Genomic DNA, 26,698 nt, shown 5'->3' with positions numbered 1-26,698 from the left:
TATTACCACGTAGCTACTGACGCAAGTGCGAACAGCTATGCCAACGGGAAATCGGACTGCAAATCACGTAGTAACCGAAGCTATTTCGAAGCTGACGATTAGGCCAGGAGGTTTGCAATGAAGTGCTCCCAAATGAGAACGGAAAAGGCTGGGGATCAAAACGCACGCTTCGCAGACACGCATCCCAAAGGTGAAATACCCTTGCACTTGGCTCGTCATCCCACTTCTCAAAAACATGACTCCATTACGTCTCCTAAGAATTCACCAGGGGAGGGGGTGTGCTGGAGGTAGCAAACACTGCCACCTGCGGTGGACCCTCTCACTGGAAAGGGCTCTAAGCGTCCACCGAGTCAGCGCTAGCATCTGTACCCTGTTACCTGACGGGGCAAGCAAAGCCATCGCCGCGCCGCCGCTGCTATGGGAGAAGAGCAAGTGATGCCCGACGGCAGCACATCGCACGCTGTGCTATCGAGAGAACACACCGGGCCGCCATTCGTGATGACCTCTCTCTCTCTCTCCCCCCCCCCCCCCCCCCCCCCGCTCATCATTAGTAGGCGGGGCCGTGTGGTCCGAACGATGCTGTGGGGAAGGGCACAGCTGAGCGAGCGAGTTCCGAGACTAGTGCGCGCCGACCCACAAGCAGCAAGCGTGCATGCACGCGGACGAGGGCCCCGGCAACAGCGAGGGGTCACGGACTCGCGAGCCCCCCCACCCCCATCGGCCAGGACGTCCACACAGCCCGCTCTCCGCTGACAAAGCACAAAATACGGTGGCAAACGGTAGATGCGGGGAGGGACTCTCTCCATCCAGCTGGTCGGTTCAAGGCCGAACAGCGGCCACTGAACCAATCGAGTGCACCCCTCCTCCTCACGGAGTTCGAGACACCTCTACCTGGCCGCGTGACGCTTGTCCACCAATGTGCGGCCGAAGGAGACCGCTCACGGAGGTCAACACAGTCGATGGGGTGTGCATGCACCAGGGCGCGCCTGAAGAAAAATCAATCGTTTGGCATCGATTCTCTGTGTCACGGCTTCTCTCACGCTTCCTCGTCGCAGAGGCGGAGCGCGTGAGCAGCGTAGATAGCTGTTGCTGGTATCGGGCTAGGGGGCCAAATAATCGCTCGGCGACGTCATCTACGACAACGACGGCGACAAACCTGCGCGCTGCTCAAAACACGAGATGCGCCTCGTGACCGCCACAAGAGAGCGGCACAGACGCGTGTCGCAAGGCATGACGCAACGCCGACAAGAGCTGCGCGCGCGACGGGGCCCCGCCGTCCGCGAGCCAGACGCGAGAAGACTTCCCAGAAGTGTGACGACGTCAGCGCAAACAGATGCTGCTTCCCTTCTCGGGTTCACCAGGGAACAACAGACTTAGGGCATCCTGTGTGGGCGGCCGCCAAAGACGATGTGAGTCGACCCCTCACAGTTGCCGAGCTGTACTTTGTGGCGTGGTGCTTATGAAACGAGGCAAACACGGCTAGGAGCGGAAGGGCACGACAAGCACGCCAGCACTATTTGTCAAGGTGAGGTGCCAGCGTCGGGCCTTGACTTCGCCATCATTGCGGCACCACCAAAGGTTCGCTACGCTGCGTTTCGGCACTTTGGCACGGGAGCCTGAACGGAATTGAGGCATCATGTGCCGAGTGAGGACGGATGTACCAGTCAGCTTAGCTTAGCTGCAATGATTAAGTTCCATTGCGCCACCGTTCCCTTCATCCGCAGGACGCTGACTTGTCTTCAGTCGCTTGTAGCGCAGGCCAAGCATACGATTATGATGATCTCGGGGCGTTAATAACGCCTCGCAAGAAAGAAATTTACACCTAAAACAATCGGTTTCGAGTGGCGTGTACAAACCGAGATGGAAAAAAGGCCCGATCGACCCCCCTTCCTCCTTCGCGGCACGAGGACTTCCTTTAGAAATTGATCGCCGCAAACGAACTATCATCGCGGTATTGCATCAACTAAAGCAGGCAACGGTACCGGGACAAAGAGCGCGGAAAAAGAGTTCGCCTCGGAACACTCACCGCTTTCCGCCGTCGGTCTCATTCTGGGCAAGAGGCGATCAGGAGCCGACAGAAGTCGTCAGTTCCTCCGAGCCAGATGTGGCGAATAACCTGCACACGCATAAAAGTACACATGGGAAACATATACACCTTCAGGGAAAGAGGAAGACAGGAAAAAAAGATCGAGTAGAATGAATGCGGGAGCAGCCATGCGCAGCAAGGCAGCTCCGACGAGTTCCCCACCCGCTTCGCGGAACACAAGAAACTTTTTACTCCAACTGTCTGTTTCCGCACCAGTGGCGATATACGGCGCTGTGAGTCTAAAGGAGAATGGTCACTGTCACGAGTCACACAGCATCACGTACTATCGACAGCAACCGAAAAAAAAAAAAAAGAGAGAAAAGATACAGCTCTGTCTTACAAATATAGTCGCGTAGTACTGTTGCTAGCAGACAACATGCACAACCTCTGATAGCTTGGCATATTTCAAGTCAATGAATTATGCGACAGTGACAAAATAATGACTGTTTCTACACAGTAGCATCGCAGTTTTTGGCCACCAATAAAGTTGGGTTGTAAATCAGTGCGCCGACAGAAAACACGATGGGTGAGACACGTATTTGTCGTATATCTACATTAATGTGCTAATTCACGCGCTAACAAGTTAGTGTACAGTGTACACTTACTTAGTGTACAGCAAAGACAAAGAAGAAAGAAACAATTCGGTTAGAGGTTGCAATTACATTTTTCAAGAGGCCAACAACAATATGCTGGGAAAGCCTCTGCAGACGCGGGAGAACGGTCAGGGAAGAAGACGAAACACGCCTGAGGGAGGTAAAAGACAATCGCTACGCAAAATGACCGACGAGCAAGCGAAGTTCTGCGTGGTCCTTTGCGAATCGCACATGCTTTCGTCAGGACTACATCTTCGACAAGAGACAGCGCTGCATCTTCAACGCCGGGCCCTTCATTTATTACAAGCATTAACAGTGCGGCACTTAGTTTCCAAGGACACTTCTACATTTCGCCTTCGGAAAAATTCGGTCTCTTTCTGCGAGTCACAATTCTATCTGTTCGAGCGACAGTGCAACTTTTCCACGTAAACGCGGTTGCACGGCTTCCGCTCGTGCGGGAATTCCAAGGGCAATGTCGTTCCACAGAAATCAGTGCATCCCAAGTTTAGAAATAAAAATTCGCAGTTTTCAACAACGAGTAGTCACGCTATACCTTCGCAATCCAGAACGAGTCAATAGCAAGTTTGGAAGCGTCCGGCGCAACTCTTCAATGCCGTGGCGTTGCATGGAGCTTTTTCTTTTTTTGCGCTTTTGCTTTTCCTCCACAGAACGCAAACGCGGCATTCGAGAGGTACGTCTTTTACAGACATCTCCTGCAGTGTCTGAGAGCCGGCTAGACGACCAACATGCTCGAATAAACCTACGAATATACAAAGAATGGCAAGCCAAATCGTCATCTCGTTGCTGTTAGCGAAAATATATTTTTGAAGCTCGTCTCAAAGGAGACAAATCAGGGGGAAAAAATAAGCACGTAAAACTTCGCTTTAGCAAATCAGAGGCGCTTAAAACGTGCTACAAAACACGCAACCGCAGCCCAACCAAACGGATAACCACGTGAATAACAACGGAGAGCAGCGTCGGGTTTCGGTTTCTATTTTCTGATAATTCGGCTCACATTTTTCGGTGTTTATTTGCAAACACAACTTCCGTTTCTTTTTCGGTTATTATTATTTTCTGCTCAATAAATATCGGCTTTTTTCTTCAGTGAGATAAAGGCATCCCTGTAGAGTTACAGGTGACGTAGTGCACATTTTCGCTTTTTTTTTCTTGCACGTTGTTTTATCCACTTTTATTTAATGTACTGTTTCTCATATATACAGCTAAGAACCAGGAAGAAAATGCTATTGTCATGATGAAAATTTGCGTTAAGACAAAACGCATATGTAAAAGATAAATTCACACCTTTGACAAAGGAGTAACTGAAATATTATTTATTACGATCAAATTTTTGCATAAGTCAAATTACTTAAAAAAGAAACGCGCTTCTCTCGGCTTGTGTCTAAGAAGTGTCACGCGGAAAGAAACTGACGGGCTTTAGTCTCCGCGATTTCCTAGACACACTTGCGCTGCAAATTCTCAGGTCTGTCCTTCGCCCCTCGAAGTGCCTGCCTCGCCACAGGCGCCCCTTCTCAAACGCTTGGCATGTCTTCGAGGGTCGGGAAGAACGCCTGCCATTTTTTCCCATTCGTGATACCATGAACAATGCGTCAAAACCTTCAACCGCTGTACATAAACCAACGACGATCTCACATCATACCACTGTTGTAATTTTCTCGCGTCATCGAGAGTTCGGTTTAAACCGAACTTCTTAAAATGGTTTGGGCGTACCTTTATCGGTGTTTTTCGGTTTAAACCGAGAAGTCCAACCCCTGCAATAATCGCGATAAAAAAAAAAAAAGCTTTCGTCAGGCGAAGGACGAGGGCTTGTGCCACGTTCTGGTTAGCGGCGCATGGGACAGGAAAGGTAAGAAAAGCTAAAGACAACGTAAAAATGATAAAGACGAATACAGGAAGCGAAGGTACAGGAAAAGGACGTGCCACGTGTGCACTTCAGACACGTCAGGTGAGGCGTATATATAACGTCATCTTAATAATAATCTTAAACGTAGGAATTTCAAATTAGGTGAGCGATTATTGCGTACGAGACGAGACGCGGCGCGACATCCGTACAGCGAGCTTGAACACTCGATCGGGAAGTTGGCGACTTTCTTGCTCTTGATTGATAAGTATATGAGGAAACTGCGGCTCGCCCTGAAGGAGGTGCACTCGGTCAAAGTATAACGTAACTGCCTCATTCCGAAAGCCCATATATACCTACGCCGGCTGCCGTATGAGGTTTCTCTTTCTTTTTTTGAAATGCAATTTCTTAACAAGAGGAGGCTATAAGCTGTACAAGACTCGTTTGCAGTTTCGACAGCCTTACTTCTGAGCACAGCCAGTTGGTGAATGATAACTGCAAGCAGAGTTTCTGCGCATAATATGAGGGACTGGAGGGCATACGCTTCACGTTAGACGAGACAATGATTTTTCGATCCATTCATGCCGCCTATAATTACAGCTTCTCTCTGTTAACCGGGAGAGAAGAAATACTAAGCAACTGCAGCGCTACTCACCTGCGCCAGAGGTGGACCTTCTTCAACGGCGCTCACGTGGATGAGGAGACTCCGGCACCAACTCGCGCCAGCTTCTGGCGGATAGGGGAGTCACGGGTCTCTGCTCGGCTGGGGAGTCAAACAGCTGCAGCACTCCGCGTCCAACGAAGGGGTCAGCGAGGGCGAGAGAACAACCACTTCTTGGGCCATGGCCTCCAAGACTGCGAAGGGAAGAAAAAGAGGGAGGACAAGTATAAGAAACTGGGGGAGATCGATGACAAACCACCAACAACCCAACTCGAGTACACGCCGCAGTGCGCATGACGACAGAGCGAGTCAGACCATGCAGGTCACCGGCTGGATTTCCCCACTGCAGAAGTCAGTGTTCGGTCGTTTTATGTCAACAATGAGACCAATCAACCGAAGCCTCCGCGATCTGATTCGTTTTATCTACGGAGTTTGAAGTCCCAAAGCGACTCAGGTCAGTCATGAGGGACGTCGTGGTGGGTGGCCATGGATCATTTCGAATAACTGGAGTTTCTTTAAGGTTGCAATTACCCGTAATTCACTAGTAAAGACACATTACCCATTCCTATAAACGAAACTTTCAACGTACGTCCATTAAAGAAAGAAAAAAAAAGAGCAAAATAGACAACTGTGAAACAAACAGTGCGCGGTGAATGCGGAAAATAACGCCTCATAAAAGTCAAAAATATATCCGGTGTTACTTCCGCGCATTGCTTGGAGTTCAAACTACATGCCTCCGAATCACGGACATGCTTTCTTTGCATCGGCGCAGAACTGCCTCGCCGTCCTCCAAGGCTTGTACCTCAATTCCCATCATAATCATGGACGACAGAGTATACTTGTAGCGCTCCCGAACGAACGAATTAAATGCTGTCCATAGCGACGGCAAGCCCCAAGGTTACCACCGTCTTGTGACGGTCACGCACTTTCAATGCCACTTTTCCTGGCTCGGAAGCGGCGGAGGACGTCGACACACCTGCATCGCTCCACTCCAGTAGCTGCAGTGCACAGGAAAGGCAAACGCGCGCAGTGGAATGCCAGATCACGACCATTAAGCGACGAAATAACTATGCTCATCCGAGCATGCAGGCGGCCGGTGGTTTGTTGACAAAACAATAACCAAAATTTTGATTTGGTTTATAGGGTTTAAAGCGCCCCACAGCGGCTCATGTTATCAGACATGTAGCAGTGGAGGAATCCGGAAATTTCGATCATTTAGGGTTGTCTAACGTGCACTGACATCGCACAGTACATGGACGGTTTGCTATTCGACCTCATTTTTCAAACGATATTCCAAACGTTGATTAATATATATATATATATTTGGTCGTCTTCTTTCTTCGCGCACTGTTTGATTTTAGTGTTATATATATACGCCTGCGGAAGCTCTTTTTTTTTTTTTAATTTTTTTCCCCCTGCAAACCAGGCGGAAACAAAAGGTCCGACTAAGGTGACAGTAACAAATTTAAGGATGGTGCAGATAATTACTATTTATGACTGCGTCCGGGGAAAACATTCACACAAATACACGGCGTTTACAGATATCCTTTTAGTTATTTACATTAGTAAGCCAGCCACATTTCGTGCCGTACAAGAAATTTTGTGCTACCAAGCCAATCGCTTTCGATTCCACGCTGCCGTTATTTATAAAATACCACGCGCTTACATGCGACGATTTTAAACGGGAAAGAGGCTCGCCCAACTGACCCAAACGACGCGCATGAGTATCGCGAGACAAGCCTAAAATAATAATAATAATAATAATAATAATAATAATAATAATAATAATAATAATAATAATAATAATAATAATAATAATAATAATAATAATAATAATAATAATAATAATAATAATTTTACGAGGCCCCTTGTCGCAGCTGGCCCAAACTGTAATCTGCGTTCGAATGTCCCAACCTTGGCACGAAGAGTACGCGTTGCGTGCTGACGTCGCGACGACCGCGCAGAGCAATCAAGGCAGAGAGAGTGGGGAACACCCTAGTAGCTCCGCCACCCATCTTTTGCGCAACCCAGCACCGCGAAGCGAAGAAAAACACGACCCGCGAAGCAGCAAAACAGCGAGCGGACTGGCAGCAGCTGCAGCAGCACAGCTAAGTGCCAGGGCGATAATACAAAGAGAGGGAGACACAGCCGCCGAAACGATCGGCCGCCCATTGTCGGCGCGTAGAGAAAGCGACGGTGGCCGTTCAGAGGAAACGCACGGCCGACATTCGAGCCCCAAGGTCCACGCGCGCGTCCTTGGCCGCGACAGAAGTTCGGGCGCCAGCAGGTATACCTCCGGCCTTCGGGGACGCAAATAGCGGACGCCTCTCGGCCGACCAAGAAGAGATTCTTCCTGGCACACGATATGGGAGGCTGCGGAGGGATCACGCGCGCTCGCGCCAACTAACGTCATCGCATGCAGCCGAGACGGCTTCGGATTTGGGGAAGCTGCTGCTCAGAGCGGGGGCTTCACTTGGCCAAAGCGACGGATACGGGTGGGCGTCGCCCAGACTGCCAAGAACGACCTGGAAGGAGCCTCCGTCCGTTGAAATCGACTAAGGACGGCGAATAAATAAATAAAAAAAAAATGAGGAAATAGGAAGGCCAAATAGATAAACTGAACGAGGCGAAATTTGTGTGAGGTGATGTAGTCGAAGTCATTTCGGGGAGCCTGATGTCTGGGCAGTAAACATGTTAATTGTCAACTTTTGTCGAGGCTGCGTACGTAAAGAGCAGACAGACTCAATGTATTCCTGAGCTGCCCGAAGAGAACTGCGGCTTTAAATCGCTTCTTTTTGAGGAAACGAGCAGATGACAGCGCCACACATCTACAAAACCTCCCCTACGGAGAGTACAGCCGCTGCAAAGTACTATCAGACTACAGAATTTGCCGCAAGGAGAAGCGGGAAGCACAGCCACTGGCAAATCGGATTGCTCAAACGGTGCAGTACGGGTCACGGGGTCGCGCATGTGAAGGTAACACGAAAACCACGCGTCCAGCGCAGCGTGTAACCCACTGAAGACTCGCGCGACACTGCACCGAGGATCACAAGTCCGAAAGACGCAACATGTCCTGTCTTTAGGCATAAGCCACAGCCGCAGCATCAACATCAGGCATACGAAAAGAAAGAAAACTAAGAGGTCAAAAAGGAAGAACAAACAGAAGACACAAACGAGAGGAAGGAGAGAAAGCAAGAGAGAAAAATACGGCTAAGCAGTGTTACTGCTAAGCCGTGTGGCACCAAAACCAACGCCATAGAACAATGGCGCCTGAGTAATGCTAGGATAGGAATGCCACGAAACGAAAAAGCGACACACAAAGAAGAAAGTGGAGGGGGACGATGACGCAACGCGCCTGAAGGACGTACGAGACCATTTGGAACGGCACCGCATGAAGTAAAAGACAGACACGTGTGTGACGGCTGGCCAACGCAAAAAGCGCGCGCGCGCCTGTTCGCACTGTTTAGTACTTCCGTCTGCACGCCGCAGCTCCGCATCGTTGGAACAGCGCCACTCTGTCGAGATCAGGGTACCAGCCAGACAGCGGTTTACAAAGCCCGTGCCAGGAACGGCCCGTAAACATAACGCTCGGCTCGGCATCGTCGCGACGGACATTGAAAGCAGTGCCTTGTGCGTTGTTTTTCACGTCTCATAGCCCTCTACTGCAAATGTCGGAATTATAGCAGGGTAAATACCGGTTAAATGTGCGAGGGGTGTTCAAAAAGTAAAGTCCCCCATTTATTTTTACAGTACTGATGTTCACCCAAAAATATGTGATAGTCACAAATTATAGCTGCATATCTGCATGACCGGTAGTAATTTTGAATGAAATCTCTACAAAGCTGTTTGGCTTCAGGCTGCCGATGATGAACATGCGTGCCTTCTGTGCAGTATTCTTTTTCCTCCATAACAACAGCATGCATGGCCGACGATGCCAATCCCCACAGCCGCCTGGAATGCCACATTTTCGCAGTACTACGCACCTCCTCATTCTCCTGGTTCAGAACGACGAGAACACATCACGACGCGATGACATGGCTGCACCAGAAGTTACTGCACCCTTGTTCATAGGTGGCGTGCTGTAGATATGCGGCATCACGTGAACTTCGCAATTTTTTAATGAACAGTGCTCGAAAAGAAAACAAAAAGTTAACTATTGCACCGCGCACGTTCACTCTGATTTCGTCCGCAAAATATATTCGTCTATTCTTCTGACTGCGACAAAAAAAAAAAAAAAAAAAAAAAAAGAAACGCATCTGCTGAGGAATCAAAGCATTTTTTTCGTCGGTAGATTAAGCTGAGACTATAAACAACTCTTTCGCCCCATTTGCGCCGATTTCAAGAGCTGCGTTTCTTTTGACGCTGAGGACCTTTTTCTCTACAACAAAACTCTGTAGAGAACCCGCGACCATGCACGCACAAGCGAATACGCCTTTTCCGGGCGCTTTCGGAACATGTTTAGTGAAGCCGAGCTCCACGTACCTTTCCAAACTATCAGAGGCCTTGGAATGACATTTTCTAACCCTCTCCCCCTTTCCGCATAGCGACCCGAAAAACTTTCGCCACAGACGCAGGCCACGAACAAGCTTACGATGCACAAACTGAAAGTGAAAAAGTCATTCCGGTCCGGATGCAGTCTTCACCGCGCGTGCGCGGGGTAAATGCAGGGAGGACCTTCGCCTCTTCGGGGACTGTTATAAAGTCGGAGAAGGAGAACGAAAATCATTAAGAGAAAGCTATTAGTATCTCTTCCGGTGGAAAGAGGCCGGATGGAGAAAAAAAAAAGCGCTCGAGAATGACTGCCCAGATTCGAGTCGCCAACTTCACGGACAGCACTAGAATCGAGCTGTACAGTGTTGTCGTACGCAGAACTTCGCATAGTATTCTATGTTTTTACTCTCTTGAAATATGAACACTGCACTGATTGGGTAGGAATGACGAAGCATGCCACCGTATACACAGCAGCACCGCAGGTCAACGGCCCCTCGTTCGTTGTGACAAACATCCTGGACTCTCCGGAGGAGAGTCTTGTGTTCGTCTTGGTTGCGCTTTAGTTCTTGGCTTACAAGTAAATGCCTTGACCGTTAATGCGAGGCCCTCATAGAGGAGTGCATAATGCCAGTGTGCACGTACGCAGATACGTGCATGGTAAGCTCTTCCCAATGAACACACAAAAAAAATAAAAATATTATCTCGCGAAGAACTGAAAAACTGCCTGCAGCGCTGTCGCCTGACGTCCAGGGAAACTACGCCGCCAACAATCCCCCTCCCTCCGCTATTGCCATTCACTGCTTAACCCCACACAACCAACGATGTAGTGCCCCCTCCCTCTTTTCGTTCTTTTAACGAGCAGCGCCGGACCGTGTATTGTTCGAAAGCCCATATAACGGCGCACCACGGCCGCCCACTCCGCTCACGGCAACCAGCGGCCGACGTGAGCCAGAAATGAAAAGGGGAGTGCACGTACTTGGGGAACCTTGGACGCGGCCGAGCAGACCTCCTAACCTTGGGCATGCGCCACACGAAATCGCGCATCTGTTGTACAGGCGCTGTGGAGTTGCGCGCTCCAGTGCAGACGCTACCGCCGTCGCCTAGTTGAGGGGTCGCCTCGCATCGGCGATGCTGATGGCTCCAGCAGAGACCGCAATCGCTTTCGTGTGCGTTACGCCTAAACGCCAGAGTGGCTATTCGGAAATCCATATATTTGTGGCTGAACTCCTACGACTGGAAGGTAGATAGTACGAAGCCCCAGTTTATCCGAACATTCAGAGTATACGACACTATATCGCAGCTTTCAAATATTGCGCGATCAGATTTTCACAGGGCGTTACCACAAAAGCCATATGTTTTGAAACGCAACAAAGGCAACCCCAACATAGTTTGAGTCTGAACTCAAATACATACACACTCGCTTCCGACGTACAATCAACATTGAAGCTTTGTACGCATGAGAGGCTACGCAGTTATACCACAACGTTTTTCGAAATGCTACTTCATGAGATCCCTACAGTTGATGTATGTTCGTGCGTCACGGGAAAAGCGCCCCATCAAAAAAAAAGGTAAACTTTAATGCAACAGGAATGTAAAAAAGACAAGAAACCCGGCGTTGAATGGAGCAGTTACAAGATCGCCCTGCGAGATGCCGAGTAAAGCTAAACTAGACATTGTCTATACCGTGTTCGATCGAGATCACGTTTTCATCCCGCATGTTCTAAAGCAGCCGGCTAAGTGATTGTAGGGTGTTTAACGCAACTGGAAGTTTACCTTTGCAACCTAGCTCAATACACCTGCCGACGACTTCATAAGGATGCAGCACATGCCCATTTCGCGCAGGTACAGTCATACTGCGCAGAGTAGCTTAAGAAACTTAACTGTGCAGAATTTGAGCCCCATTGCAGTTCATTCACTATTCAGACTATTCTCCGCCAGGGTGGCGCAATGGTTTGGGCGCTCTACTATAGTCTGCCCAAGGATGAGGGATCGAATTCCGGTCTCGGAGGCCGCTTTTCGGTGGAGGCGAAAAGCAGAGCGCGCATGTGTTGTGCGATGTCAGTGCACGCTAAAAAATCGCAGATGGTAGAAATTTCAGGAGTCTTCCACTACGGCGTCTCTCATAGTCTGAGTCGCTTTGGAAAGTTAAACCCCACAAACAAAAATAGACTATTCAGTCCACTGAATTCGCAACTGACAGCAATAAACTATTAATGCAGAGGTGTACCCACTGTCATTCATATTCTTTTTTGCGGGCACAGGTATACAACATATTGTTACGGAGCACAGTATGCAGACGACGACTACGTTTTGTCCATCTCGGACTTTATCAATATCGGCTCCGAACAGCGTCGTGATCCTGCCCTGCAACCAATTATTGACGAGCTTCACAACATCCCCGATCCTTCCGCCAGCATGTTTGTACTCCATAAGGAGACATTATACAGACGCAATATGCGTCCAGATGGCGCGGACCTTTAACTGGTCGTTCCGGCTCATCTGCGCTCTAGTGTCCTCGCCCAACTTCACGACGTTCCTACAGCAGGACACTTGGGAGTATCACGCACATATGACAATGTGCGACGCAGATTTTTCTGGCCTGGTCTCTACCGCTCTGTCCGTCGCTACTTCGCCGCTTGTGAGTTGTGTCAGCGCCGAAGGACACCCTCGCTTCAACCTAGTGGGCCCCTGCAACCAATTCCAGTGCCGAGTGAGCCGTTTCCTCGTGTGGGCCTCTATCTTCTTGGGCCTTTTCCGACATCGACTTTTGGAAACAAATGGATTGCTGTGGCGACTGATTATACCACCCGATATGCTGCAACCAGGGCTATCCCCACCAACTGCGCCTCCGACGTTGCCGACTTTCCTCTGTATGATGTAATCTTGATTCATGGCGCTCCACGTCAACTGCTAACAGATCGCGGCCGCTGTTTCCTCTCTCAAGTGGTTCATGACCTTCTCCGCCCCTGCGCTACTCGTCACCAGTTCACCACGGCCTACCATCCGCAAACGAACGGTCTTACTGAGCGCCTCAATCGCACACTGACCGACATGCTGTCTATGTAAGTGTCCGATCACCATCGTGACTGGGACGTCTCCTTACCTTTCGTCACATTCGCCTATAACTCCTCATGCCATGATACCGCCGGATACTCTCCCTTTTATCTACTCTTCGGCCGTGACCCTTTACTCCCATTCAACACCTTCCTGCCTCTTGACGACTCTTCCTGCAGCTACGCTTCGGATGCCATCGCCCGCGCTGATGCCGCCCGCCACATTGCTCGAGAGCGTCTTGGAGCATCTCAGCGCTCTCAAAAACGTCGTTATGACCTTCATCACCGAGACGTCCACTATCCTCCTGGTTCCATCGTACTCCTTTGGCACCCGGCTCGCCGTGTAGGTATGTGTGAGAAACTTTTGTTTCGTTACGTGGGCCCTTACTCCGTCTTGCGGCAAGTCACCGATGTGACCTATGAGATCGCCCCTTTACAGCCCAAGAATCCTTCCACAACCCCTCATCCAGAACCCGTGCATGTCGCCCGTCTAAAACCATATCATTCGAGTTCTCCTGTGTAGGACGCACCGGGACGGTGCTTCTTCGGCGCGGGGAGTACTGTTACGGAGCACAGTATGGAGACGACGACGACGTGCTGATGTGAAGTAGGGAAGAAGACGACGCTCAGGCCTAGCTGACTTCGTTCTGTGGCGTGCGGTGTGTCGTGTGCGTCTAAGAGTCAACTAGCGTTTACCACTGTGTACTTTTCCTTAACAATATCGTCGAGAGCTGCAGGAGGCTACTGCATCACATTGCGTCACATTACCTTATATATAACACAATGCAACGAGAAAGCCAGACAAGACGCCTAAATGTACATGTCAGCCAATGACACGTAACGGAGGTGCGTACAACATCGACAGGCACGCGGTCTGTTCATTCAGCACATGACTCAATGAGATCAAAAGACACGCATGGACGCGTGAAAGAAGCAATACGCACCACGGTACACAATACCACGTGTTATCGCTATCGTTCGACGCATCGTTCCAAGTAATACCTCTGTCACACGAGCAGATTTAATGTCATTCGATTTATTTCGGTGCTACACGGTAAAATGGTGGCAATTACGATCAGCTATAAAAAAATACTGCACTTAAGGAACATCAGCGCGCATAAAAGGCGTTTGAAATCACATGTGTAACATTTTAAAGCTGATCAAAACATTTCTGTACGATAATTCAAGCGAAGAACATTACTTTTGGCTGTTCTGTAGCACTTTAGTCATAAAAATCCAAGCCAAGTATCGAGTCACCGACAAAGTCAATAAATGTAAACAAACAATATGGCTGAACACAGCGGAGCGCGGATACACAGCGCGGAGACGCACGAAGACACGTAGAGCCTGTAATTGACGTCCAAACTGCGAGAAGCTCAGTCAAAACTTCAAATAGTTCCGAGATAAACATACGGAGAGATGCGGCCACCAAGAAACAAAGAGCCCAAAATGATCGTGAGTCGCTGCCATGGCTGGATCACTGCTGTGACCGAGAGTAATGCCGTTCCGCGAGAACCTGCAGAGCGAATAATTTTACACATAAATTAACAGGTTTTAAAACAAAAGTTTAAAAATATAATTTTTTAATTTCATTGTGCGCAGAATATGTTGTTGCGTTACTTGTTTCTGCTGCGTATCTGGCGTCAAGAGTACACATTCGATTCGCGATCAAATGCGAATGAGTTCCCCAAACTCATTCGATGAAGAATGTCATTCGAACCTAATGACATTAAATTTTCTCGTGTATCAGGGGAATAACGACATTAGATGCCAATGTCATTCGATACGATTGACATTAAATTTGCTCGTGTGAAAGGGTATAAGGCGCAAGGATAGCGAACGTATTCCCGATCCTACAAAGACCGCACACGCAGATACAATCGTAAACCATAATCTTACACGAGCTGTGCGACGCGACCTACTATCGAACGCTCGAGTATCAAGGCTGCGTTCTTGCGTTCGCTTACCACGAACGAACCGGTGCAGAGAAGCTATACGACGCCTTCGTGAGCGTGAATATCGAGATTACCGCCTTACACTCGGCGCAGTGCCTCTCAAATTAAATATTCTATAACAGCGATGGTACTAATCGGCTTTTCGCGACCTAAGTGGTTAATAATCTCGAACAATTATGCATCCATAGGAGCCCGCGGCTAAGTGCGCCTGGAGAACTTGCAGAGCCGGCACAGCGGTGACCAAAAGACTTGTAAGACATCGCATTACAATATGCAATGAAATCACGATAATATACATTGACCCACTTCAACATTTGCCTTAGTTCTCAAGAATGCTGATAGCAGTGTGCACGGAGCGGCGGCATGAAGCAACGAGACCGCTGTGCGCGAGTAATATTGGTCGAATCAGCAAAATTTAGAGACAACGAGCGCAAGACAGACGTGGAATGGAGGAAACGGAACTGAGCGCCTAACGCTAGGCTGCAGCCAAGCTGACATAAATGAAATAACTGATTTACACGCGGAAAAGAGCGCAGAAATGGCAGGACAGACCGGTAATTAAGAGTACAGTAAGGCATGTGCTTGATATAGGAAAGTCACTTAACATGACAAACTACTCGCTATACGCCACCTGACAATTCAACAAATAATTGACCGCCAATTACTTGTTACGCCCAAAATTTCAAGCCGCCAATGGGCGTAATGAAACGCATTAGCAGAATCTCCACGGAGCTGTCATCTCAGGCAACTAATCTACGCCTTCCCTCTGGAGAAGACTTTTCGTTTAGTGGCACTGCGGGGCGCATCCGGGTTGAGACGCGGCTCGTTGGGGCGCTGCGAGAGAGAGAGAAGCTTAATGAGAGAAAGGGGGAAAAAGGAGGGGCGCTAACAGCGCAGGACGAAAGCGATGCTACGCCTGGCTGCTGCCGAAACCAGCTGGATCTCTGCCACGGCGTTATTACCGCACGGACCCCAGCCAGTCGAGGTCTGAACCGGTCTGAACCGCGCGCACTGTAGTAGACACCGGGGCTTCCACCGTGCGTTCTGGAGTGGGGTGCGGTGCCGTGCGTGTTTTAACCTCCCATCTCAGGCACGAGAGCCCATCGAGCGAGGGGAGAGGAACACGCCGAGCCCTACCGCCTTGGCCACCCCAAAAACTACTATCGCGTATTCGAAACAGGCTAGGCTTGAAATAGAACAACTTTTCCGTTTCGGGCCAGCTAGCAAGGTATAGATGGCGGAGCTCATTTCATACAGCGGTGGTGGGGAGAACGTACGGAAGGGAGGCGAAGGCGGTTCTCCGCACCGCAGCACGAAAACAGAGGAATAAAGAGGGGGAACGTATTACGTGGGATACTCACATATACTATAATGCTACGCAGGAGGGAGAAAAACAAACAAACAGGACCGGCTGATAACGAAACTAAGGGCTTTACCTCGCGCCCCGTTTTTGCAATCCCCTCTCCTTCCGGGGTAATCTGTTAATACGAGGACTTCCGCTGTCTGTCGTTATACCGTGTGCTGTTATTATATCGCCGGGGGGAGGGCACAGCTCGGCAACAGCGAGCCGCGAGTGTGTACGCACAACGAACGAAAAACACAAAACCGTCAACCGCTCGGGGTTGGCGACATGTTGGCGAACCGTATAAATATTGGCACCCGCAGCCACACACATTTTGCAACCTCAGCTGATAAGCCTCCGACAACTCTTGGAAGACTGGAAGACGATTTGATAACTACCTGTTAACCTCATGCAAACCACTGCACGATAACAATGGCAACCAGCATAAGAAGCAAGAAAAAGTGCCAATTCGCGAACTAAATTGTGCAACTACATCGGCAGCTGTAATATGTAGACAATGATTTCTTGCAGTTGGAAACGTAACCTAAACCGAGTGGGTTCCACAGCTTCTAATTCTAGACGGTCCCTACAAAATCTGGGGCGAAGAGTAAACGGTTTTCGAGACAAGTGCGGCACAGGAAGGACACCCCCGACTGATAGCGTTCGTTCGCGAATTAGCGCCATAGGCAGCAGTATTCGCACCTCTCCACAAAGAAGAAAATAAAAAAAAAAATAGCGTGCAGAAACGGCGACGACTTCAAGAGCGAAGAGGAGGCAACCAGGGATATGCGCGAATCGTAAACCAACGAAGCAGGCACAAGCTCTTGGGCAGCCATCAAAAGCTGGAACAAAGTGGGCAGCAGCAGGCCATGCCCCAAAGCGAGTTTCAGCGTCGAACTAGGCCTTCCGCAGAGCAGCCAACACGGAAAGGAACTAATCGACAAAAATGTAGGGCGCAGGCGGTTTTCCACCGAGCCGCACGCGTCGAGTGAGCGAAGGCGCCTGCACAACACGCCCGGGCAAAGTGATAACGGCGCGCGCAAGCAGCCCCCGACCGTCGACTCCGCTGCGCAACCTCCATCGAACGCACGCCGATGGAGAAAAAAAAAACGCTTACGCGCAGGCAAAGCTTCTCTGGCAGCCGTGGCTCATAGTACATGTAGACTATACCATGTGTATAGACCAGTATGTAGACCAAACCTGTTAAGCAAAGAAACAAAAAATTACCATGCGCCCAGCGAAATTATCTGCGGTCGCATATAGGCTTATGGGTATCATCAAGAGGACTAGGGACCGAATTGCGAGTGCTTTGCGCATGCGCCGGACAAACTTTTTTCATACAGCTTTCGGAGTCACTGAAGCGGTCAGCCCAAAAAATTTATCCCCGGTGAAATGTGCGGACTTACTTCAGCAGAAGAAAAAGAAATCAAGATAGATAATACGTGTGTACGATCGCCCTTCCTCTCAAACAATGTTTCCATGCGAAAGCAAACAGAGCCATCCAACTGGAGTTGGTGCAACTCCTTTCCATATCTAAGTGGCACCAAAACATGGCCGAATCGACCGGCTTCGAGAATTCTCCAGCTTCGAAGAGGATTACTTGGAAGCAGGCCAACTCCGCACGAGACACATCAAGCATCGCGCTGTAGAAAGATTCCGCCCTTATTTTTTTTTTTTTTTCTTCCTTGCGGCAGACTGTGCGCTTAAATCATTCCTCTCAAAGTCCCTCTCCCAGACAAGGATATTGATTAAAAATCTCCTCACTATCCGTCATCTTGAAGAAAAGCCCTCTTCGCGTCTTGCCGAGTCTCTCAATTGGCGAATTACGAAGGAACGTCGAGGCTTGCGATAATTTTCCGATCAGAAAATGACACTTATGAGAGAGTGATTACTAGTTTTCAGAAATGCTGACAGCTGTGGAAAAAAACTACCGGTTAGCCTCACTGCGTGAAAAGAAACGAAAAAAAAAAAAAAAACGTGGCACCAGCGACAGCAACAAATAACACAAAATAACGTGGTTACATGCTGTGTTCACATGACATTCACTGCCGCAACTAGTCAGCAAGAGAAACCGCCGCGGAATAGTGCAGAAAATCGCTTCCTTCGGTGAACACTCCCGAGCAGCTTCGCCGAGCAGCTCATATTATAGTTTCGAGCTAAGCGAAAACTAAGACATGGAGAAGGGCGAGATCACCCCACCCACCTTGCACGTAAATTGAGCAGCGGCACGAGCGACCATGCGGTGCATAACGTTGCTGCCTCGATAACACCGCCACTCGTCGGCCCAATTAAGTAGTGCACCCAACTGAAAGAGTCAGTGCATGCAGCACAATATGAATGCACATTAAGCACGTACATTTAAACAGCAGCCAGGTAGGTGGCTTGCACGTGGGAGCGGTGCGTGATTCCGTTCCCTCAACGGTATGGATGGATGGATGGAATATAGGAGCGTCCCCTTTAAAACGGGGTAGTAGCAGTAGCTATCATGCTCATTTTTCTCCATATATCTTAATTATTGATTTAGAATGGTTAACTAAACCATCATTCTATTTATTAAATTTTTGTTCCTACATTACTAACATTATGTCACTTCTCTGCTTTTAAGCCACCAATCTTCCAGTCGTTTTTTGCTAGTTTCCACCGCCGGTTTATTCACCCGGCTATAGTATCTCTAAACCCCAGAGCTTCAAAAACAGTGATTGCGCCTGCATCAACGTCCGGATGGATACCATTACATTCGAGTATAATATGGTCAATTGTTTCACTGGAGTTTCCACATACAGCACATGCGTCATCTCCATTGTTAAATTTCTTTTTGTAGCTGCGTGTTCTAAGGCACCCTGATCTAGCTTCAAAAAGTATAGGCACTGCCTCTTGAGTTATCAAAGAAATCTTCCTTCCTGATCTGCATTTTCCACTTACGGTATAATTCCACACTCTGTTTCTTTTCCATCGAACTTATAGGGTCCTAGGGTAGGGTCTAGGGTGCCTCGATACCAACGCCGCCGTACAGGGTGGTGACACCCTTTGGCATGCCCCGCGCCGCCGCTTTCGCCGTGCTCGCCATCTTGGGGCAAGTCGCTTCGGGCCGTTGCTGCGGTGTGTGCGAAGCGGTTGCGCTGTGCGCTGGGTGCTAGGCGATTGAACTGTGTTCAGTCGCGAAAACTAGCGTGCCAGGCTGTTGTGTTCCATTGTGTGCTGGCTCAGTAAAAAAAGGAGCCAGATGTTTTTGTTCTCCATGGGATAAAAGACGGAGAAATGTATGGGACGCGAAAGTGAAGCGTGAAGACTGCGAAGTAAGCCACAATACCTGTGCTTCTTTTATGCATTCATAAATTTTTTTGAGCGAATAGGTGCATTTCAATCGTGTAAAAAGGTCTAGCGCAGACACAGACCACTAGAAAGATGACAAACACACACAAGCGCTTGCGTATGTGCGCGTGCAGTCTTTCTTGCGGTCTGTATCTGTTTATACGGAAGAATTTTAAAAGATATTTTTGCACTCGTCTAACGCAGTTACGCACTTCTGTTTGAAAGGACATTATCTCACGCCGCTTCACGCGTCTGCTTGTAATCACGAGCTTTGTGCGGCTTTTGGCTTCCCCATCTAGCATTGTGCGCAACAGATTTTGGTCTGCCTTCTTCAACCTTTAAGCAGGTCGAAGCATCGCATTGCCTGGCATCGGGAGTAGCGCACTGTGTTTTTTAAGTGTAAATTTTGAATTTTCAGCGTACGTGAGGGCTTATAAACTAAATATATGGACAATTGTGTCTGCTATGTTGTAGTCACTTGGGGAAATTTAGTGTAACTTTCAGTGAGTGACACTCAACTTTAGTATCATTCGCGTAGTGTCACACAATAATATCTGTTGTTGAGGTTCTGCCTTTGTTTTCATAGCCGCACCAAGAACATGTGGAGAAGGTCGAGCCTGGTATTTGTCAAAGGAATGCACCATTGTGCCCTTTCGATCGCTCCCTTTTACACTCGATCTTGAAAGCTGGTGGTAACCGCCGAGGCTTCAGATTTACACAGATTACATTCCCTCTGTCCTTCTCGGGAAATGATACAATGGAGAGCGACGGATGGCATGTCATCTCACGACAGAGTAGGAAGTGAAACGCAGTGTGTAACAATTATTTTGGTCGCAAAAAAAAAAAAAAAGAAAACACCCCGTGAGTTGGCCGCGCTGGAATTTGGCAAGTGGGCTTATCGCTAGTGCAACATTTTGCGAAACAGAGATAACAGGTCCTCTGAAGCTGTTCTTTTTTAATTATACACAGGAGCAGTTTTACGCGAGGTTTTTGAGATTTGAAATAATATAAAAAGTTGGGTTCTCGTGAAAATTACGTCGTTTTAAGCATGATTGGCAGCTCGACAAGTCTCAAAGAAACTGCTCTCATGAGCTGGAAGGTGTAGCGGCATCATCTTGTGAAAGCGGTCGTGAGGAAGCAAGGTTCTTGCGCAGTACAAAAGTTCATCCCGAATGCAGCTTTTCCTTCCCTGTATAATAATTACGCATCGCGAGGCGATGCGTAATTATTAATACGCAAAATGACTGTTTCGTCGCCTATCATTTCAGCGCCAGTTCGAGGGCAAACACAGTGTGTGGACGGTGGCTCCTCAAGTCAACAGCTGTCCCGACATTGTTTGATTGCGTGTAAAAATTTATCGGAACAAAACGACATCTTCCATTTGAAGAGTCGAGTAAAATCCTATAAATGCCTTATCGAACAAACCGTTCCGATTCCAGTGATTGATTGCGCGGAATACCCAAAGCTTGTGAACAGACTGTTAGAGCGGTTTGGGACGATGCACTTGCGCATTTACTTCAGTTGGCTAAGTCAGCCAGAAAAATCGAATGATAGGTACGGCAGCAAAACTGTAGCTGGTGCCAACTTTTATTAAAAGATGTCTCCTAGGCGTGCATCCAAAATCAGCTTCAAAGTCTTAATGAGGATTGTTTTGGAATAAAATGCCGTGTGCATCAGCATGCGACACGTGTCAAAGGTAGATTTACGCATCGTTTCTACGGTTTACGATGGGCCATTGCAATACAAATTATTTTCGATATACGGCTCCCTGAAACGTACATATGGTTGTTGATCTATAGCAATAGACGCAACTGAATGTTATGTACCTCAAACTCATTCATGTCCGCAGTGCAAAATGCATTGCTTTATAAAACCGCCAGTCGTCAAAATAACCGAATTTGAACATCCGAGACGGCGAAAGAGTAAATGCTTACCACCTGCAATTTGATCATTTCCTCTTAAACTACGCATGCTAGCAAGCAGTAGTTGCTTTCATTTTTTTTCTTCGAGCAAAAAAGCACTCAGGATTGCGAGTATGTGTGTAAAAACGGTACACAGCCGAACCTGCTAGCGCAAGAGCGTGCTGAATAAGAAATCTAGCCGCGGCTCTATAGCCCGCCGTATCTAAGCTTGCCCCAACATGGCGCCGTCGAAGGCGGTGTCTCCACCCTGTACGGCGGCGCGCTACATCGAGGCACCCTAGTAGGGTCCTCTGAGCAGCGTCACCTAGCGACAGATAGTGGAAATATTGCCAAAATGAATAAGAGCACATTTAAAGCCTGCCGTACTCGTTGCATCAGTGGCGCAATGGATTAACATTACCGGAGCGGTGACCATGCACTTGAGGTCTCCTGATCACGCTGCTATTTGCTTTCCTTTTTTATTTTTTCGCAAAGGCAGGAGGTGCCGTTCTGTGAGTGGCACTGCTGGTTGACACAATGCTCCGTCACAACCGGAAGTGTGCTGCCATTTTTAGCGAGCAGGCGTCTGACCGGAGAGTCAATCACGCGCGCTGTAGAAATATTCCAACGCTAATTGTCAGCTCGGTGAATCGTGGCGATTTTCGGGTGTGGTCTGGAACGCGCAATTTAGACACTGGTCGAGAAATCGAGCAATATGGAGGTAGAGCATAGCGCGCAGGAGACAGGGAGCGCATGCAGTCTCGCGGGTAGTTTCGATTTGCAGCAAGCTGTTTCCCTTTTATCTGGCACAGACGAAACTCGTTCAGCGAACCGACGCTATATGCGCTTGCTCGAGTGAGAACCCAGATGAGAATAGCCGCTCGTTACGCGTGCCATATATAAAGCCGTGGCACACCGACCATGCCACACGATTCAAGAATCGTCAAAAACAAACTTCCGTAATAAGATATTCCGCGAGCCGTTCCTCGCCACTTACAGCTACCATGAGTTCTAATGATTAGTTGTTTCACATCCAAACCCGTGCTGCAGACGCATAAGAATGCTGAAGTGTAACGATCAATGTTTAACAGTTTTCCTTTGGCCTCACACACACACACAAAAAAAAAAAAAAAGCCAGCGGTGATCTTATGACTCCAGCAATCCGGCTGGAATAGTAACACCCTTCATGGCACATAGAAGCAGAGCTGAAAGATTATACATGGTTTGGTTTGTGGGGTTTAACGTCCCAAAGCGACTCAGGGAGAGACGCAGATTATACGAGGTGCATGATTGAATAGCACCGATGACACCCCTCACGCACTGCGACGTTACACCTCAAGGGTGTCGAGGAAAAGCAGCCACCTCTGTTCAAGGGCCCAATGCAGATGAAATACAGCCAAGTACGTCGTCAAGCAAAATGAAAAATGAGAACTCCAACGGGCAGGGTCTGACGAACTTAAGAGTGCGTCAGCTTAGTATTCACTCTCATCTCCACCAAGGTTGCCGCACCAACTCGCTCAGATGATACTGCCGCGAAAGCATAACATGGCTACAAAAATCCATGCCATAAGAAGTTCCCATACGTATCACCAGTGAAACAGAGACTCGTTATTAGAAAGAAGCATGAAAGGGATAAGCATCGGTTCGGATCTACAACCCCAGACTGGATAACATCAAAGGGAAGACATTATCCGTTACGCAACACTCGCTCAGTTATGTTGATCTGATGATTACGCAACTATAGCAGCCAAGCACTTTCCGGCACAAGGACAGCAGCCTATCACGTATGGGGCAGCCCACTAAACATCACTCACAAATGGCAGGACATTAGCACGAGCTGAAGCTGACAAAGGAAAGGAGGTCCGTCGGCAAAAGGCTTAAAAGGTGAGCGAAGCCCCGAGGACTTTGACACGGTGCCAAGGCTGGGTAGCTACGCTGGCAAGACGGCCAGTCAAATTCGAGCCTGTAGCCTTGTTGGGCTCCCAAGAGGCATCGCGATCGGCGCAGGTCGACGCAATCCATATTACTTCGCAGCAGGTGCACGCAGAGCAAGCAGCCTAGTGCTAGAGGAAGGACACTTTGTTATATATATTGCTTTTTTAATCACCACAGACCGGTCGCGCGCGCACTACTTTCTTTCCGCTATTTTTCTTTTTTAAGAATGGTCTAAGAAAAAAAAAACGAAGAAAGGCAAAAAGAAAATGCAGGGAGGGGGAGAGTAGACGCCAAGGAAATCAAGAATGAAAAAAATAAAATAAAAAATAAACACCGAAAAAGCGGTCAGGCGAACACGTGCGAGATGTGTGCAACACGTGGAGGACGAAGAGCAGGCGAAGAAAGAAAAAGAAAGGAAAGAAAACGCCGTGGCCTTGCTCCGGTTTGAGTTTGAAGAGGTAGGCGAGACCTGTATAACGCTATCGAACCAGCCTGCGCTGCCTGCCGGCTTGCCCCAGTTGAGCAAGGAAGGGTTCGATCCCTCGCTACGATCAGCTGCTGAGTGTCGCCCCCTCCTTTTCCAACCCTCCCTTCCCGTTCAGCATGCACGAGGGGCGCTGCATCGCCCGCTCGTCCGTCCGTCGGCGAGATCGCTCTCTTCCAGTTTTGTTCAGGGCACTTTGCCTTTTTTGTATGCACGGAAATGCGCGAGAGCGGAGGAGAAGACCCCAAGTGCATCTAGAAACCGGCCCCGAAACGAAGACCCCTGCTTCGGACGCTAACGCGATGGAGATAAGGGCCTCGGAAGAGGAGCGTCGCGAAAGCGGCCCTCTCTGCATTGGATGGGTGTTGCAGTGCACGACGCTGACCAACCAGCACCGCTATGGCGGACGCGGCCATAACTCGTGTATATTATATGACTAGTTAGAATGCAGTCGAGCAGCAAGCGAAAGATGAGCCGGCGGCCGACTAAAGCGATGATAAATGATAGAAGGGGCCAGCGCTACCACGTTCGGTCAAGCATAGAGCGCTGTGAGCACCCGAGAACGGCGGACAAGTCGAACACAGTCGAAAGTAGAGCGTCAATAGGTGCAGGGCTGCACTTAATCTATAGGCTTAAAATGTGCTTGCGTAAGGCGGAAATTACGAATGAAAAGCAGGGGATTACGAAAATTTGCTTGCAGCGCCGTCACACAACCTATAGAGAGGAGCACTTACGGGTACTTACGGGCGCTCCCGCAGTTTTTTTTATTGTTTTTCACGCCACAGGCCAACTAAACGATCTATGCCCAGAGCAACTAGGCGAGAATGGTAACGATGACTGCAAAAGCTTACTGATTGCTTCGGACGAACGCTTCTTCGCACGATATATGAGGGATCCGAACCCATAACTCAACAGAATGCAACCTTCTGCGAGGGGCACTGAAGGACAGCGGCGGCGGTATGCAACAGCAACTGACGCTGGGCGAGCGGTGATCACTCCATAAGTTTTCTACGTCCAAGTCGAACAGAGGCAAATGGCGACTGCTCCAAATGGCATGCACACAAGTGACTGGCGTGAAAAGACAAGCTGCGTGAACGACGTCCCGACTGCGTGTACGGGTGCGAACGTCATCATGCACAATGCCCCCGAACGCCATCTCGAGCAAGACGAGCGTCACGGCAAACAACGGGACGACAGAGGGCGACAAAGACCGTCGAGTGTCGACAAGGGACAAAGCGAACGCCGATGCGGGGGCCGCTTTTTCTGCGCGTGTACACAGTGCGTAGAAATCGGTGCGAGCTCTTTCGATGTTTTATTCCCCCTCTCTTTTGGGAACCTCCTCCACGCTAGCTGGGCCGGTTGGCAGGTTCGCCGGAGCCAGCTCTTTTCCACGCCCAGGAATTTCCACGGGCCGTGGGAGAAGCCACCGGCTCGGAAGAAAAACGTTGGGAAAGACGGCTCACGAGGGGTTGCGAACGTATGGTTTTGTGGAGCAGGAAGAGTCTACTGCGGGGAACCGAAACAATGCTCTGGAACGCATACATCCACATTGCGGGCATCGTAGACAAGTATGCAGTGATTCGTCTCAATGGAACAAAGTGTCAGGCCTTGGACCCCATTTCCCAGAAAGGGGTGCGGCTTCTCCAAAATGGGAACGGTCACATGGTTCCCCATCGCAACCGGTAAGAATAAACACGTTGAAAGCTATACAGATTTTCTTCGCGGTTGTATGGCTGAGGCTCGGGTGCATGACAATGAGTAATTACTTCCTTATAACAAAAGCCATGGGGGATTTTCCTAAAGAACCTTTGTCCAACTAATCAGTGCCGAATGCAGCCCGGCACTTTGCCCTTGCGAGCCTTACTCCACTCGGTAGAAAAAAGCAGCATTCTTGTCGGACCTAAAGAAGCTGTCCCGAAAACGAACACTTTTCTGCACTTCCAGTTCTCTCGGCCCATCCAAACAGCAGCAGAAGAAGCATGCGCATGCCCGTTTATTATTATTTTCTTCTCGCGCGGGATGCAGGCCCCGTTGCCCAGCAGGGACGAGGTTGCTTCAGAAGCAGCGCTCTATCGTCGCCGAGCACCAAACGCGCCGGGATGCGACGGCAACGCACGGGCGTGTCCAGGTCCCAGTAGAAGTATGCGCGCCGACGCTTCCGCGCAGTCTCCGCTCGTCCGCAAGACGAGAAGGGGAAATGTAAATTAAAAAAAAAAAAAAATAAAGAGGGAAAGGGTGTTGCACTGATCGCCACAAAATGATAGGGCTCAGGGGTTCTATGCAGCGCAAGGCTGAATACAGCGCTCGCTGAAAGGCGAGGAAGGGGGCTATTGCGAGGTACGGGCTGCAGACTCCGTGAAGGTTTTAAACGGGTCTTTATTTAAATAAAAGCGACCCAAAGAAACGAAGAGGGCCCCAGGCCCTAAAAGGTAGCGGGCTCCCCGAGCAGCCGTTCTCGTCTGCTGCTGGAGGAAGACTCTTCTTCACCGCTGCTGGCCGCACTCCGCACGTCGTGGTCACGTGACCCAGCCGCGGTTCCCGGAAGCGATGGTCCGTGGGTGGCCGAGCCGTGGCCACCTCGGAGTTCCAATGCGGGGAGAGGAGAAGGTGACGGTCGCTCTTCGCGACCCTCATAAACATGTCAAGTCCGAGCAGGACGCTCTCCTTCCTAATGAGAGCACCGCGCCCTCGCTGGCACCCCGTGGCGCGGAGGGTCTGCTGGCGCGCTCGCAGCACAATGCTCAAGTCTTCTAGTGTTCACAGCCACCAGCTACTCGGAACGTAACAGACTCCTCCCCCGGATGAAGTCCTTCGCCGAGGCTGCGTCCCCAGATGCAGGGTCGGAAGAAGGCCAACACAAAGCACAACACTCGCGCTCGCTTTGCACGCACACATTCGCGGAAACCCCTGGTCGGTGGTGCCCAAGCGACGAACGACTGCCAGACGTCGTTTACAGAATTTTTGCCCCATGCTGGTCCTCCTGGACCAAGTATTCGGCCCTCGGCAACACATGGAAAAAAATAAAAC

The 26,698-nt window shown here is 49.4% G+C and overlaps 1 protein-coding gene across 4 annotated transcripts in view; it reads right to left on the bottom strand.

The window, feature by feature from the left end:
- atos (atos homolog atossa) overlaps positions 1-26,698 on the bottom strand; it is a 99,844-nt gene that overhangs the window by 39,811 nt on the left and 33,335 nt on the right. For all 4 annotated transcript variants that reach the window (XM_084606018.1, XM_084606021.1, XM_084606019.1 and 1 more), the window contains exons 2-3: positions 5,193-5,392; positions 2,027-2,116 (exon numbers count right to left, since the gene is read on the bottom strand). In XM_084606018.1, the coding sequence (XP_084462144.1) occupies positions 2,027-2,048 (22 nt within the window). In that variant the 5' untranslated portion in view covers positions 2,049-2,116; positions 5,193-5,392. The remainder of the gene's footprint in view (positions 1-2,026; positions 2,117-5,192; positions 5,393-26,698) is intronic.

Source organism: Amblyomma maculatum, chromosome 6 (assembly GCF_055883805.1).
Source record: "Amblyomma maculatum isolate TAMU_Amacu chromosome 6, ASM5588380v1, whole genome shotgun sequence".
Taxonomy (NCBI): Eukaryota; Metazoa; Arthropoda; class Arachnida; order Ixodida; family Ixodidae; genus Amblyomma; species Amblyomma maculatum.
The sequence above is the reverse complement of the archived record's forward strand: the minus strand, read 5'-3'. Positions and strand labels throughout refer to the sequence as shown.